Below are 14,215 nucleotides of genomic sequence, written 5' to 3'. Positions count from 1 at the left end.
AATTATTTTTTCCCCTTTCTCTTTCCCAATGGATGCATGAATGCTTCATGCTTCAAATCATTAATTTAACTATATGTTTTCACACATTTCCATTTACATCATCATCACAATTTAATGAAAATTTCTAAACATTCATTTCCTTTATTTATTTATTTATTTATAACCATAACATCTATTTTTCTTCAAGATAATAAATAAATAAATAATCATAGAACATACAACACATCAAACACTAAGCATGTTCATTTACCGTAATGAAAATAGACATATATATGAACTCAAATAACACAAGGAGCACAATTATCATTGTAATTACAAAGAACTACAACAACAACAAGCTAAGTAATTAAAATTTAACATGCTTAGAATCAAATTTAAGGGGAAAAATTTACCAAAGGCCAAGAAATTGTAAATTAGAACACCCCTATCTCAAATTGATGAAAACCCACAATTTGAGCCAAGAACCCTAGAATTTTGAACTCCCTAGAGTGTACCAAATAATGATTGGCTCCTATCAAATTAACAGTCTCGAAGAGCTTAACAACTTTGCTTCACAATGTTCTACCAAATTACCAAAGGAAAAAGCAAGATCAAGGTTTGAAATTACAAAAAGAAAAAAAAAAAATGAAAACTGCCGAGAGCTGGTTACAGCAAGAGAGAGAGAAAGGTGGACTAGTGTAATGGCCTTATGGCCTTTTGTGTGTTTATAACATGGGTGGGGCCCACTTACTTTATTTCTTTTAGCATTAATTATATATATACACATATATATCGCAACATTACAAAAGGCATGCTTTGAACTTCTTTCGATGTACTTTTAAGTTGTTGAAAAAGAAGATTCATATCAATATAAATTCATATGAATATCTAACTGGTTGATTTCAATGTACTTGTTTTCTTTCTTCTTCTTTTTTTTAAAAAAAAAATAAAAGAAAAAAAAAATTCCTATCTTTTTCGGCTCAATATAGGCCGTAAAAGTTGAATAAGTGTTGACATATATTTTCTAGAGGGATTCTAATAGCCATGAGGCTTGAAATTGAGTTCTTGTAATTAACAATTAAATGTTCGCATCAAATTTAATTGATAACGTTTGGAGGTACTTTACACTAATTTTTTTTCAATTTCAATTTTAATGCATTAACTTCATGACTTGATATGAATATTTCATTACAAAATCATTTGTCCAATACATCTTATATAATTCAATTTTAAAAAAGAAATCCAACCTTGAAGCTCGGTTTGTGACTTAGTCATGGTGGTTGGCTGTTGAGGCACTTCTCTCGTGAAATTAAACTTGAAGCTCAATTTTGGATATCAGTCCAACTTAGCTTTTGAAATTGATTTTTTAATATATGGAAGAAAATTTTCAAAATTAAAAAAAAAAAAAAAAAAAAAAGAAAACTATAAATTTTGTTCCTTTTGTGAACTTTACGCAATTAACATAAAAATTACAAAATTTACATCAAGTTGAAGATGTAAAGATATTCCGACACGAATTAAATGGATGTGGCATATTATTCCAAATTTTTTTCTTTGAAAAGTTACTTGATCATTTTATCTAATTAAAAACTTTAAACACTCCATTTTCCCCCCACTCATATGTAGAGTCATTTTAACAAAAACCTAATGAAGATTGTAATTTTCGTTTTTTTATATTTTCACTAATCCATACTAGTTTGTTTATATTTTCACTAATCCATATTAGTTTGGAGAAATTAAAAAATTAAACTATTAATCGTAAAACAAATCTCGCCAATGGGTCCAGGATACACCTTTAATAAAGTTCATAACGGGACTCCTAACACTTATCAAGAAAGAAGTAAAATCTTAATTTTACACTCTTAACTAATTCAATTTTTATTAAAATTTGAAAAGTGATCTATTATAATCTCTAAATAAAAAAAGGACCTGGAGTGCATTAAAGAATTTAAAGCTTTATGATAGGAAAATAAGTAAAATAATGAAATATAAATAAATAATAACAGAAATAATAAATAAATAAAATAAGAAAAATTCTACGATGATCCTACTTGTGAAGCTGGAAGACAATGAAGTGCTAATTTTTTTTTCTAAATCAGTCCAAACTTATTTTGTTTTTCAACAATACCCTAATCAAATAAGTTGGGCATTGCCCATTAGTTTTTGGGTTTAACCAAATCTCTGTTTTACGTTAATTTTTTTCCTTCTCAGACTCGTCTAGTCCACCGCCGCCACCGACTGCACCACCGTGGCCGACGACAACCCAAAATGACTATGGCCTCGACGATACTGAAGCTCCGGCCTCCTGAATCAACCTCCCCACAATCGGCGGCCACTTCAGCACCGCCACCAAAGGGCAACAGCATTACCACCACCGGCGGCGGAGGCAGCAGCACCATCCCCATTCCTGTAACAGCCACCACCATCCCCGCCCCCAACCACCAGCGGCGATACTACCACCATCCATACACACACATAAGCCAAATTCATACGCTAATCCACTGGAATCAGATTTGGCCATCAATTGATGTCCAATGTAACCAAAATCAACCAAAACCCATATATACGCGCACACATATTGTCATGAACTCTGTAATTCCACCACTCCATCTCTTCTTCACACCCAACACTTCCATGCCTTTTCAATGCCCTAAATTACAGAACCCAAATCCTTCAAAACCCTAGAACTCACCATCCCAACTCCCCCTCAACCTCATCCAATTATTCCTCCTCCTCCCTCTGTCCCCGCCGCCGTCGTCTTCGTCGCCGCTTCAATCCCAATATAATCACTGACGCCAAACATACCTCGCCGTCGGTTATGGCGCTGGAGGTGAAGAGAAAGAACAGAATCCTCATTGACCCTAGCAATGGTGCATCAGACTATGGTAACTGGTTGATTTCAAAAGGTTTGTGGGTCCCTTTACAATTTTCTTTCGTATTGAATTTCCATTTTAGTATATACAGGTATGATATATAGGATTCGTGGACATATGACCCGTGTAATGTAGCCGCACTTGTTCCACTTTCCTAAGAACCAATCTAGAATTTTCCAAATCCTAAAAGTCTACTTGCCTAGCAAGCCAAAATGCCTATAAATTACTTCTTCCAACATTAAAAAAAAATACTGAATTCCTAAAGCTTAGGCCTTCAAGAGAAAGAAAAGAAGAAATAAGGGTAACGTCATGTAATATTTATAAAATATTTTATTGCTTTTAATATTATGCATATGTCTATGTCTTCTTCTACTCTTTCTACATGACTCATCTATTATCTGCATCAACCCTCATTATTCTGAAGCATGATATCTTAAAGATATAATGTACATAGTGACTTTCATGGGTTCTATATCGGAGTGGGCGGACAAGGATGATAGTTTAATTTTATTCAAACTCATATTTGTTGTATGTGTGCATTCGAAGTGACGTAGCATCATTTGTCCAGAACCATTTAATAATTTTTTGATGTCAAGTCTTCTCAAGAGTTCATTCTTGGGTGCTGAGTTTCTCTTTCTCTCTCTCATCTAAAGCTCTAACAACTCATCGGTGCTTAAGTGTGTCTCTCTGTGTGATATAAGTAAGGGGCTCTTCTAGTCTTCTTCACCGGTTGATCCTTGGAATCACCATCCAGTTCACTGGCAGCAGATTCTCAGTGAGTCATCTATTATCCATATATCTACTCTTTTTTCCATCTTCAGTAGTATTTATAGCTACTCTCTTTAGATTTTAGGAGCTTTTCTATTTACATCTAATTTCTCTCTCTAAATTTTAGGGGCTTTTGAGTTTGGAAGTTGTTGTTAGTTTATCAACGGGGCAGTGGCTTGGCGGTATTAGGGTTAGGGATTTAAGCCTCATTGGAGGCATGTGTGTTGTCTAGGTAAGGACTAAGAAAAAAAATAAAAAATTTGTGAGTAGGTTTTTTTTTTTTTTTTTTTTTTTTTCAATGTAATGTAAATGTTAGGTCTGAATTCAGCTACCATTTGCAGACACTATTATGGCCTTAAAATATTATTAAGGCTTTCGGAATTTAAAAATAAAAAAATAAAATAAAAATCAATATCCTTCAATTGGCCATAGCAATGCTGCAATTGAGGGAATTTATAAGAATTTATGTATTCAATGGCCCAGCTTGTATATATATATTTTTTATAGTTGATACACACACACACATGCCTCCTTCGAGGCTTGAACTCGACCTTCCTTTGGGAAGTAAGGGCTTGATACCGCTAGGCCATTGCCCATTGGTCTGGCACAGCTTGTATAAGCAATGTGAGTTCTGGTGAATTTCGAGAGGAGCCAGCACTGAGAATCTTGCAGCATTCGGGGGATTATAAATGTTCAGAAACAATTTGATAAAAATTAGACATCTTTGAAGTCACTTTGATTTTTTTTTTTTAGAGAGTTGTAGGTTTGAGAATGAAGGATGATATCAAGTGTTTATAGTAGAATTTGCAATTAATATTTAATTGTTCATTGTAGAATTTGCAATTGATATTTAAATTTGTAAAGCTAGTCATGCGAAATCATGGAATTCAGTGGTATATTTATGTTTGCACTATGTACTTCTGTATGTTCATCTGTAAATGGCTCACATAATTATTACACACACATGCTTCACTGCAAAAGATGCAACTTACCAGTCTTTTTTCCCTCTCAATGCAACTTACTAATCAATCAACTTTTTATAGCTACTCTGCAGAAGAAAATAACATGGCTGAAGATGGAGCATTTCTCTCAGCTTTCCTTCGAGTGCTACTTGATCGGTTGGCGTCTTGCGACTTCATACGCATTTTTTCCCAACGGAACTTCGATCATGGACTGAGAAACAAGCTGCGGACAACCTTGTTGGCCCTCCAACTAGTGCTGGATGATGCGGAGGACAAGCAGATCACCAACAAATCTGTGAAAGCTTGGCTCCAGGAGCTCCAACATGTTTTCCACCAAGCTGACGACTTGCTGGATGAGATTTCTACAAAAGCCCTGAGGGACAAGTTGGAAGAAGTTGATCATGATCTGTCCCAAACCCAAAGCAGCATAAGCACAAAACTGGTTGGTTTCAGCCAATTTTTCCGTTCGGTCAAGCAATCTTTATTAGGCATTAATCCATCTGTCTCAACTTCTGTTTATTTCTGATGAAGAGACTGAGTCTCGGATGAAAGTGATCATTAGTAAGTTGGAGTGTTTGCTTGAGCACTCAAAATCTCTTAAATTGAGAAATGAAGTTGAAAGGAAACCATCACAAAGGCTTCCAACCTCATCTTTGGTATATGAAGATGAAGTCTGCCGCAGGAAGGATGACAGAGAGAAGATAATTCAATTGTTGTTGTCTAACAACACAACTAGGAATGATATCCCTGTGATCCCCATTGTTGCCATGGGTGGGATGGGCAAGACAACCCTTGCCCAGTTTGTATACAATGATGCTCGAGTAAATGACAATTTTCCTGTTAAATCATGGGTTTGCGTTTCTGATACATTTGATATTACCATGATAACAAAGCAAATTTTGGACGATGTCACCTCATCAAATGAGAAAATCAACATTCTCGATGAACTTCAGACCAAGCTGAAAAAGAGCTTGGCAGGGAAGAAATTTTTAATTGTTTTAGATGATGTTTGGAACGATATGCATTGATTGGGACACACTAAGAAGACCTTTTAGCGTTGGAGCACCGGAAAGTAGGATCATTGTAACGACACGCAATGACATTGTCGCATCTATAATGGGCACAATTCCTAGTCATCCCTTGGAGCAATTGCCGGATGAAGATTGTTGGTCGTTATTTGCTAAGCATGTGTTTGTGAATGGAGATTGTATGGCTTGTCCTGAGCTAGAGAGTATTGGCAGAGAAATTGTGAGCAAGTGTGGTGGCCTACCTTTGGCAGTAAAATCACTTGGAGGTCTCTTGCGGTCCAAATTGGAAACTAAGGAATGGGAAAATATATTAAAAAGCCAGATATGGGGTTTGGAGCGCAGCATTCCTCCAGCTCTAAGACTGAGTTATCATTATCTTCCTTCGCATTTAAAGCGATGCTTTGCATACTGTTCGATATTTCCCAAAGGTCACACATTTTCAAAGGAAAGGTTAGTTCAGCTATGGATTGCCTTAGACTTCGTGGAGCAACCCAAAAGCAACAATTCCGTGGAAGATGAAGGTAACAACTACTTTCGTGAATTATTATCAAGGTCTTTCTTTCAAAGATTAAGTCATGGTGATACCGAGTTTTATTTTGCAATGCATGATTTGATCGATGACTTTGCACAAGATATATTTGGAGATTTATGTTATAGGCAAGATGATGACAAGCCACTTGTTCACATCTCTGAAAAAGTGTGCCATTTTTCATATGTTCGTGGCCAGTATGATGCATTTGAGAAATTCAAGATTGTTAATGAGGTTAAATGTTTGAGGACATTCATGTCATATTCAAGAGGCAGAGATCAATATTGTTGTTTAGGCAATAAGGTACTACATGATATGTTGCCAGCCCTGAGATGCTAAGGGTTCTATCTATGTCAAACTATCAAATTTATGAATTACCTCAATCAATCGAAAATTTGATACATTTACGCTATTTGGATCTCTCTAGGACGAGAATCAAGAAATTACCTGATTCGGTAACAACCTTGTGTAATTTACAGATGTTAAATTTGTCGTATTGTGAATGTCTGACTGAGTTGCCTGTGAACATGGGAAAACTAATCAACTTGCGTCATCTTGATATCAAAGGAACTAGATTGACTGAAATGCCAACACAGATTAGCAGGCTGAAAGATCTCCAACATTTAACATATTTTGTAGTTGGCAAGAATGGTGGGTCAAGCATTAGTGGGTTGAAGGAACTCTGCAATCTTAGGGGAAAACTCGATATTTTAGGTCTGGAAAATGTAGTAAGTGGTCAGGATGCATCAGAGGCGAATATGAAGGATAAAAAACATCTTGAAGGTTTAGTGTTGAAATGGAGTGGCGAAATGGAGGATTCACTAAAGGAAAGAGATGTTTTTGACAAGCTACAGCCTCATGCAGGGTTAAAGACTCTCAGCATCTTCAACTATGGGAGCACAAAATTTCCAGATTGGTTACAGGGAGTTCATTCATTTCGCAACATGGTGTCCTTAGAACTTGTAGACTCTGCAAATTGCTATTCATTGCGATCAATTGGGCAGCTACCCTCTCTAAAACATCTAGGAATTGAAGGAATGAAAGCAATAACAATTGTGGGTCGAGAGTTCTATGGGGATGCTTCTTCTTCGAAGAAACCATTTCAATCTCTGGAGACACTAAGATTTAAGCTAATGGAAAAGTGGGAGGAATGGCATGCATTGGGAGCTGGAGAGTTCTCTTGCCTTTTAGAGCTTTCTTTGGTTGATTGTCCCAATCTGATCGGTGAATTATCCATCCGCTTCCCAATCTGATCGGTAAGAAAAATTCAAATTTCCAAATGCCAACGGCTCGTGTCCAATCAAGTTGGGATGTTGCTGCAAGGCCTGCCTTCTCTTCAAGAATTGGAGATGTCAGAGATGACACACTTGACAGAATTGCCGCCGCAATTGCAAAACCTGTCTTTTCTTCAGAAATTGGAGATTTCAGTGATGCCAAATTTGAAGAAATTGCTTCTGGAATTGTGCAGATTGATGAAACTTGAATGGTTGGGCATACAGGAATGTGCGAGCCTTGAGTCATTTTTGGATGTGGGATTGCCGTCAATGCTTAAGATTCTGAGAGTTATTGAATGTGAAGCTCTACAAACCATAACAGTAGCATCACCAACAGAGGGAATAAATATTTGCCTTGAATATTTGTGCATGTATAATTGTTCATCTCTTATTCAGGTGACTTTCCCCATTGGTGATCTACCTCCTACATTGAAAACACTTTTGATCAGGGGCTGTAGAAGTTTAGAGTTTCCCTTGCCGGAGGAGATGGAGCATAGTCACCACACATCCATTACAACTTTGGAGATAACCAGTAGTTGTGATCTTCTTAAATCACTGTCGTTAGGCTTATTCCCAGATCTTCGTGAGCTAGAGATCTCGGGGTGTATGAATCTTGTAATGCTTTCAATTCCAGGCAAGGAGTTGCGAAATCTGATGAAGTTAAAAATAAGAAATTGCCCTAGAATGGTTTCTTTTGCCCCAGGAGGACTGCCCGCTCCCAATCTGACCGACTTTCATGTTGTGTGTTGTGAGAATCTGAAATCACTGCCGCAATGAATGCACACCCACCTCCCGTCTCTTCAAGGATTGTGGATATTGGACTGTCCAGAAATTGAATCATTTCCAGACGGAGGTTTGCCATCCAACCTACGTCAAATTCACATCTATAATTGTGAGAGACTAATAGAGGGCCGGATGGATTGGGGTTTGCAAGCACTCCCATTTCTTGAAGAATTCTGTATTGGAGGTAAATCCTTGTCAGAAGTGTTGGAGTCATTTCCAGAGGAGTGGCTATTGCCCTCCACTCTTACCTCTCTTGAGATCTGGTTCCTTCCAAATCTAAAAAGACTCAACCACAAGGGCCTTCAACACCTCACCTCTCTTGAAATTCTAAAGCTTTGGTTCTGCCCTATGCTCCAGTCCCTGCCAGAAGAGGGGCTGCCCAAGTCCCTCTCTTTCCTGAATATACACGAATGTCCGTTGCTGAAACCACGTTGCCAATGGGAGAAAGGGAGATTGGATCAACATTTCCTGAATCCAACGCGTATGGAATAATGGTGAAGAGATCATAAACTTAGAGTGACAGACAGTCATTATGTTTCTTACCAAGTTCTATTGAAATGCAGGGCAGTCCAAACAGAAAAGCAAGAGAGGAAGGCAAGTTGAGCAATATATATTGCATCAATCACATCTCATCACTTAGCTACCCGAGCACTGTGATCGTATTTTGGAAATTATGTTTTTGATTCTTCATTGAGAAAACTAGTTTGTTGTGTAAATATATTAAGATTTGACATACTGAAACTGAGAATTTGGATGTTCCATGGTATATGTTGGTTTGAATGTTGACTACAGTATTAATTAATTTGCTTTTAAATCTCACTTTAGTGTGTGATTCTTATTGAAAATGATTTGATTGAGCAGGTGGAAGTAAGAAAATTTTAATTCTTACTAACTAAACAAGTATGTGCTAGAGAATGGATCTGCTATGAAAAACCAAAATAAAAGATGCAAAAACAGACTAGCTCTGAATATTCTGTAAAAATAAGAAAAGAAACTGAATTACTAAAAACTACTAAATACTAAAAAAGAAAGCAAATCGAATCCGTTTAATCTTTTAACAAAAATTCCAAAATATTCAAAATTGGGAAACCGTCATTCCTGAGCCTTAAATGATTGAATTTGGCCAAAAAGTGTCCTACCTCGGCAACGAAGCATCCGATATCTGCGAGTTGGGTCATTCTTGGGCCTTAAACAATTGAATTCGGCCAAAAGACGTCCTACCTCGGCAATGAAGCATCCGATATCTGCGAATTGGGTCATTCCTGAGTCTTAAACGATTGAATTCGGCCAAAAGGCGTCCTACCTCGGCAACGAAGCATCCGATATCTGCAAGTTGGGTCCTTTTTAATAAAACTGAACTCTTTCCGAGTTAAAAACGGATTTGTCGAAATCATTTAATAAAAACTGATCAACCTGCCCATTTGATCTTTTACAGTCCAAACGGATTCCAAAATCTTCAGCTAAATGTCATGCATCACATTGTCTCAGAGTTTGTTACTCATGTTTGAGATCCACAGTTGAAAGGAGACCTTTGTTATTGGGGAAACATTGTAGGACTAAATGACTTTTTAAAATGAATATTCAAATCATTGCCATGAAGAAGTGTTTACATAATATTAGGTTAGTTTTTTATAATAAAAGACACTTAGAAGACAATTCAGAGGTGACGCCCTTTTAGAGATTTATGCGTCATACCGAAGATACTGTTTTTCTAACCGGTTGAAAGCATGCCTTTTTTTTTTTTATGAGCTCTATGCTTAATGAGCAGTTCAATTGACATAAAAGAAGATTCATATGAATGTAAATTCATATTAATTTCTAACTGGTTGATTTCATTGTATTTTTAAGTTCATGAAATTTTCATGAACCCAATTTTGAATCTACAATAATCTATTTAATTGCATCCCAATATTGCAGGTTTTGGATTCACCTTCCAAAGCTAACTGAACTAAACATCAATTTGTGAGATATAAATTTTGTAATTGACAAATTTTGGTGTCAAGTTGTAATTTTATTGTTTAATTTTGAGTCTCGGAAGCGAAATTAAAGTATTGGGAACGTGTCAAACATACTTCGACTGGCTGACATTTTTGTGTGTATGTGTTTCCATATACATGACTGGATGCTAGGACCTATATGATATTTCTCAAAATATATGTATGGTTAAAATAAGGATAACGCAATTTAGATTTAATAGTGTCCTGGCCATAATACGTTCCAATCACTCCTTCTCGGGACTAGTGTCCTTTCTAAGGGGACTTTTTATGTAGATATTGTATATTTTGCATACTCTAGAATTTTCAAAATTAAAATGACCACGCATATGAGTACCAACAATCTTGTCATTAGATGTAAGAGAAGATCAAAATTTTTAACTCTCTTCTATTACCGAAAAAAAAAACTCTCTAAGTAGACAATTGAATTGATTAGATTGTTAAGTTTAAAAATCGTTATAAGGAGAGGACATATTGTTTATTTTTATGATAGACACCAATAAAATAATTAAGCCTAAGTAAACATGGATTGATTTGATCAATACCAACATCCTCCACACAGTAAAGGTAGTCTTTGTGAATTTATATATAAAGAAAAATACTAATATACAAGCTGGCTACAAAAAGCTAGGTCCATGGGCCAAACAAGGAGGCCAATAAATGAATGGTGTGATGTTAAGATTGCATTGTTAAGTAGTTTTTTTTTTTTTCTTTTCTTTTCTTTTTTCATGACAAGAATGTTAAGGTTAGTGGCTAGAAGAGAGGGAGAGAATTGTGATGTTTCCAATTTTCAGCATTTTTTTCATTTTTCAGAAATTTTGTCCCCACAAGGGCATTTTTGTCTTTTACAGTTTTGCGTACCGGACACTACGGGGCATGCCGTTCGTGCCTGAGAGTTGTTTGGGACATTTCATTGAGTCCAGGACTCTTTGAAATGTAAGGGTGTTTTATCTTTCCATTTTTCAGTTTTTCGGGTCGGACGGTCCCGTGTGGGACCCGCTGCCGGTACGGTTGCATCCGGGGAATTTGGTTGGGATTCATTTGCATCATGTTTAAGTTATTTAAGACGTTACATATGGTTATAATTTAGGGTTAATTACATTCACACCCTCTGAGGTTTGCCTTATTGACAGCCAGATGAAAGATAGCCATTTTTCGAACAATGACACCCCCTGTCAGAATTTGCATCCAAACAAAGCCTAAAAAGGAGTAAAATGTCTACATTACCCTTTAATATTTCATTCATATTTAATCTAAAATATCAGAATCACTAAATTACCGAAATGCCCTTTTTTTAGGAAAAAAGAAAATTAACTCACCTACCTACTTTCTCTCTCTAACATCAATATCCTCCAACCCACTATCACCACAACTCACGTCTGCCACCGCCACCGCCACCGCCAAAACCTCCACCCACAACCACCACCTCCAACACCGCCCCACCCGGTTCTTTATTTTTCTCTCTCCACACCCTACAGGGTGGAAACCCAGTTGCGGATTCTCAACCGTCTGATCCTAATTTCTCCTTGGTTAACGCTACTTCTCCTCCAATACGTTGTTTCTCACCGCCAATTTCACTCCATCTGATCCAGAAGAGCCCATCAAGGGTAACAACCCGATTTTTTTTTTTTTTTGTGTATATATGTATATAATTTTTTTTTATTCACAAGAAGGAGCTTAGAGAATTTGCGGTGGCGAGAGGTGATGCACAGAGAGGAGGAAGGATGGTTGTTTCGATCCGACGAATATTCCGATCACCACCCATAGTCTTATCTGAGCTCGAAGATTGATGTTGGCTTGGAGAGTTCACTGATCACGAACGTTGCATCATCATGCTCGCCGAATCCGTCGAACATATCGTCTTGTTCCTAATCAACACTCTCAAAATTTGGCGTGCCGTCAATTGAGTTTTCATGGCCATCTTCACCCCTCACTCTTCGGAGTTGACTAACCACCACCGCCCCTTAATTGGTATATCAGTTGATGAGCACTGGTGTTGTTGGCGGCGACAGAGAAGGTTGTAGTAGCCACTTAGGGTTTCGGCTTTTGTTGTTGGCTACTTAGGGCTTCAATTGCAATAGCCACTTTGGTGTTTGAGGATTTGCGAATCATTGATCAGAGATTCAGGTTGATCGACGATCATCTATTCAGGGTGTTTTGCTTTGGTGGAAGTTTTCAATGGGTTGCAGGGAATAAAGGTTGAAGATGATGAATTACATGTTTTGGTGGGTATAGATTGGATTGAGATTTTTTTTTAGGTAATCAGGCTGTCCAATCGATTGTTGATAGAGGGGAGTGGCCGGCGTACTTTGGAGTGGTCATGTTTGGTGTTGCACATGTGGCTATAATAGCCAGTGGTCATGTTCGGTGTTTGACATGGGGCGCCATGGTGATGGTGGTTGTGGAGGTGTGCTGCTAGTGGAGGTGGAAACCACCCTCTTTTTCTTCCTCTCTTATCCCATTCTCTCTGTATATTTGTGTGTATATTTATATATATATATCTGATAGGTAGTTTGGTAAATTAAAATTAGTGGGAAGGTTAAATCGATAATTTTAACATTTGAATGGTCCACTTCACAAGTCAAAGGACATTTTAGTCATTTTATTATTGTCAGAGTGTTCATGGGTGCCTTTGTCAAACTCAACAAATTTGAGGGTGTGTCATTGTTAAAAAAAATGTTATCTTTCATCTGTCTGTTAATAAGGCAAACCTCAGGGGGTGTGACTGTAATTAACCCTATAATTTAATATGTGTATTTATATGTGTATGTGGTGAGAATTAAAGTTAGAAAGAAAAGGAAAAATAAAAAGAAATTAGTGAGGCCCACCATCATTGGTTATAAGGCTAGAGATCACCCATTTGGTCTCACATTCTCTTCCCCTCCCGCTGGTATCTCTCTCTCACCCCATTCTCTTGCTTTTTCTTTTTCTTTTGAGTTCAAACTTCAACTTTAGATCTCTCTCTCAATACTTGATCATTTTGGGTGCTGTTTGCGGCAAATCGAAGCCCACGACAAGATCTTTCATTTGATCGGAGCAATTTGGTGTTTGGTGCACTATAGGAATTTCGAAATTCTATGGCACAATTGGGGGTTTTGCACAATCTTGAGGTAGAGGTCTCAAATTCACACTTTTCTTGCACTTTAGTGAGTTACTCTCCTATATTTATGCTAAGCATACTTAATTTAAGTTGATTGTTTTTTTTTTTTAATGATTTAATTGCGTATATGAAGAGTGTATCTATGTGTACTAGTTGCTTTACATAGAGATTATGCTCAATTGTTGATTAATTGTTCCTATTGTGTTTGCTAAAATTGCTAGATGAGGTTGTGAGCAAGCATGATAATTTTGTGACATTAAATTCTCCATTTTTTAATATTATCAAAGCATGTATATGCATCCAAAGCATCGGGCATGAAAAATGGGTGAAGTAATTTTTGAAAAGAACAAAAAGGGGAATTTTGGGGAAACATTTTTGAGAAAACCCGGTCGCCGCGGGGGTAACAAAGGGCCGGTGGGTTAATATAGCCTAGAGGGAACTAGGGAGAGTACCCTAGCGTGGTTGAGCTATCTGGGCCCAAAATGACGCTGCGAGGATACCAAAGGTCAATGACAGTAGCCAATCCTTCTCTCGTGTCGCTGTAGAGTCACCAAAGGGTGGGTTATATTAACAGTTTGTGAAGTGATGGATTTTCCTGAAAATGAGGAGTGACATACATGACATAGCATTCATGGCACGATATTTGTTTATTCGAATCTGGATTTGACATTGTATTCTCCCGATTTAGTATGATCCCTATTTCTATTGTTCCGTTCTTTGTTTAGATTCACGGGGCTGCAAGGAGTGTGCCTTAGGCATTACCTACTGAGCTTTATGCTCACCCTATCATTTATTATTTTCAGGGCCGGGAAAGGAAGTAGTGGATGATATTCCCCCACAAGCTTGAAGAGGAATAAAAGTTCACTTTTGATGCCTTTTGTGTAATTGCCATTCTTTTGTAATGTCTCATGTTTTAGAAAAAAAA

At 37.2% G+C, this 14,215-nt stretch overlaps 2 protein-coding genes and 1 pseudogene across 2 annotated transcripts; all 3 read left to right on the top strand.

Annotated features, from left to right (window-relative positions):
- Positions 1 to 2,797: 2,797 nt before the first annotated feature.
- Positions 2,798 to 5,108, top strand: LOC132301341 (uncharacterized). Its single transcript, XM_059798602.1, has 2 exons — positions 2,798 to 2,885; positions 4,675 to 5,108. Exons 1-2 carry the CDS (start codon positions 2,798 to 2,800, stop codon positions 5,106 to 5,108), a joined length of 522 nt encoding a protein of 173 aa, XP_059654585.1.
- An 11-nt stretch (positions 5,109 to 5,119) lies between these two features.
- LOC132300059 (putative disease resistance RPP13-like protein 1) lies at positions 5,120 to 9,015 on the top strand (annotated as a pseudogene).
- LOC132301340 (putative disease resistance RPP13-like protein 1) lies at positions 6,667 to 7,392 on the top strand. Its single transcript, XM_059798601.1, has one exon. The coding sequence runs from the start codon at positions 6,667 to 6,669 to the stop codon at positions 7,390 to 7,392; it is 726 nt and encodes a 241-aa protein (XP_059654584.1).
- Positions 9,016 to 14,215: the final 5,200 nt, after the last annotated feature.

Source organism: Cornus florida, unplaced genomic scaffold (genome assembly GCF_030987335.1).
Source record: "Cornus florida cultivar Cherokee Brave unplaced genomic scaffold, ASM3098733v1 CherokeeBrave_3.0.0_Hap2_Chr03, whole genome shotgun sequence".
Taxonomy (NCBI): domain Eukaryota; kingdom Viridiplantae; phylum Streptophyta; class Magnoliopsida; order Cornales; family Cornaceae; genus Cornus; species Cornus florida.
Note: the sequence above shows the minus strand (reverse complement) of the source record. Positions and strands in the feature narration are given on the sequence as shown.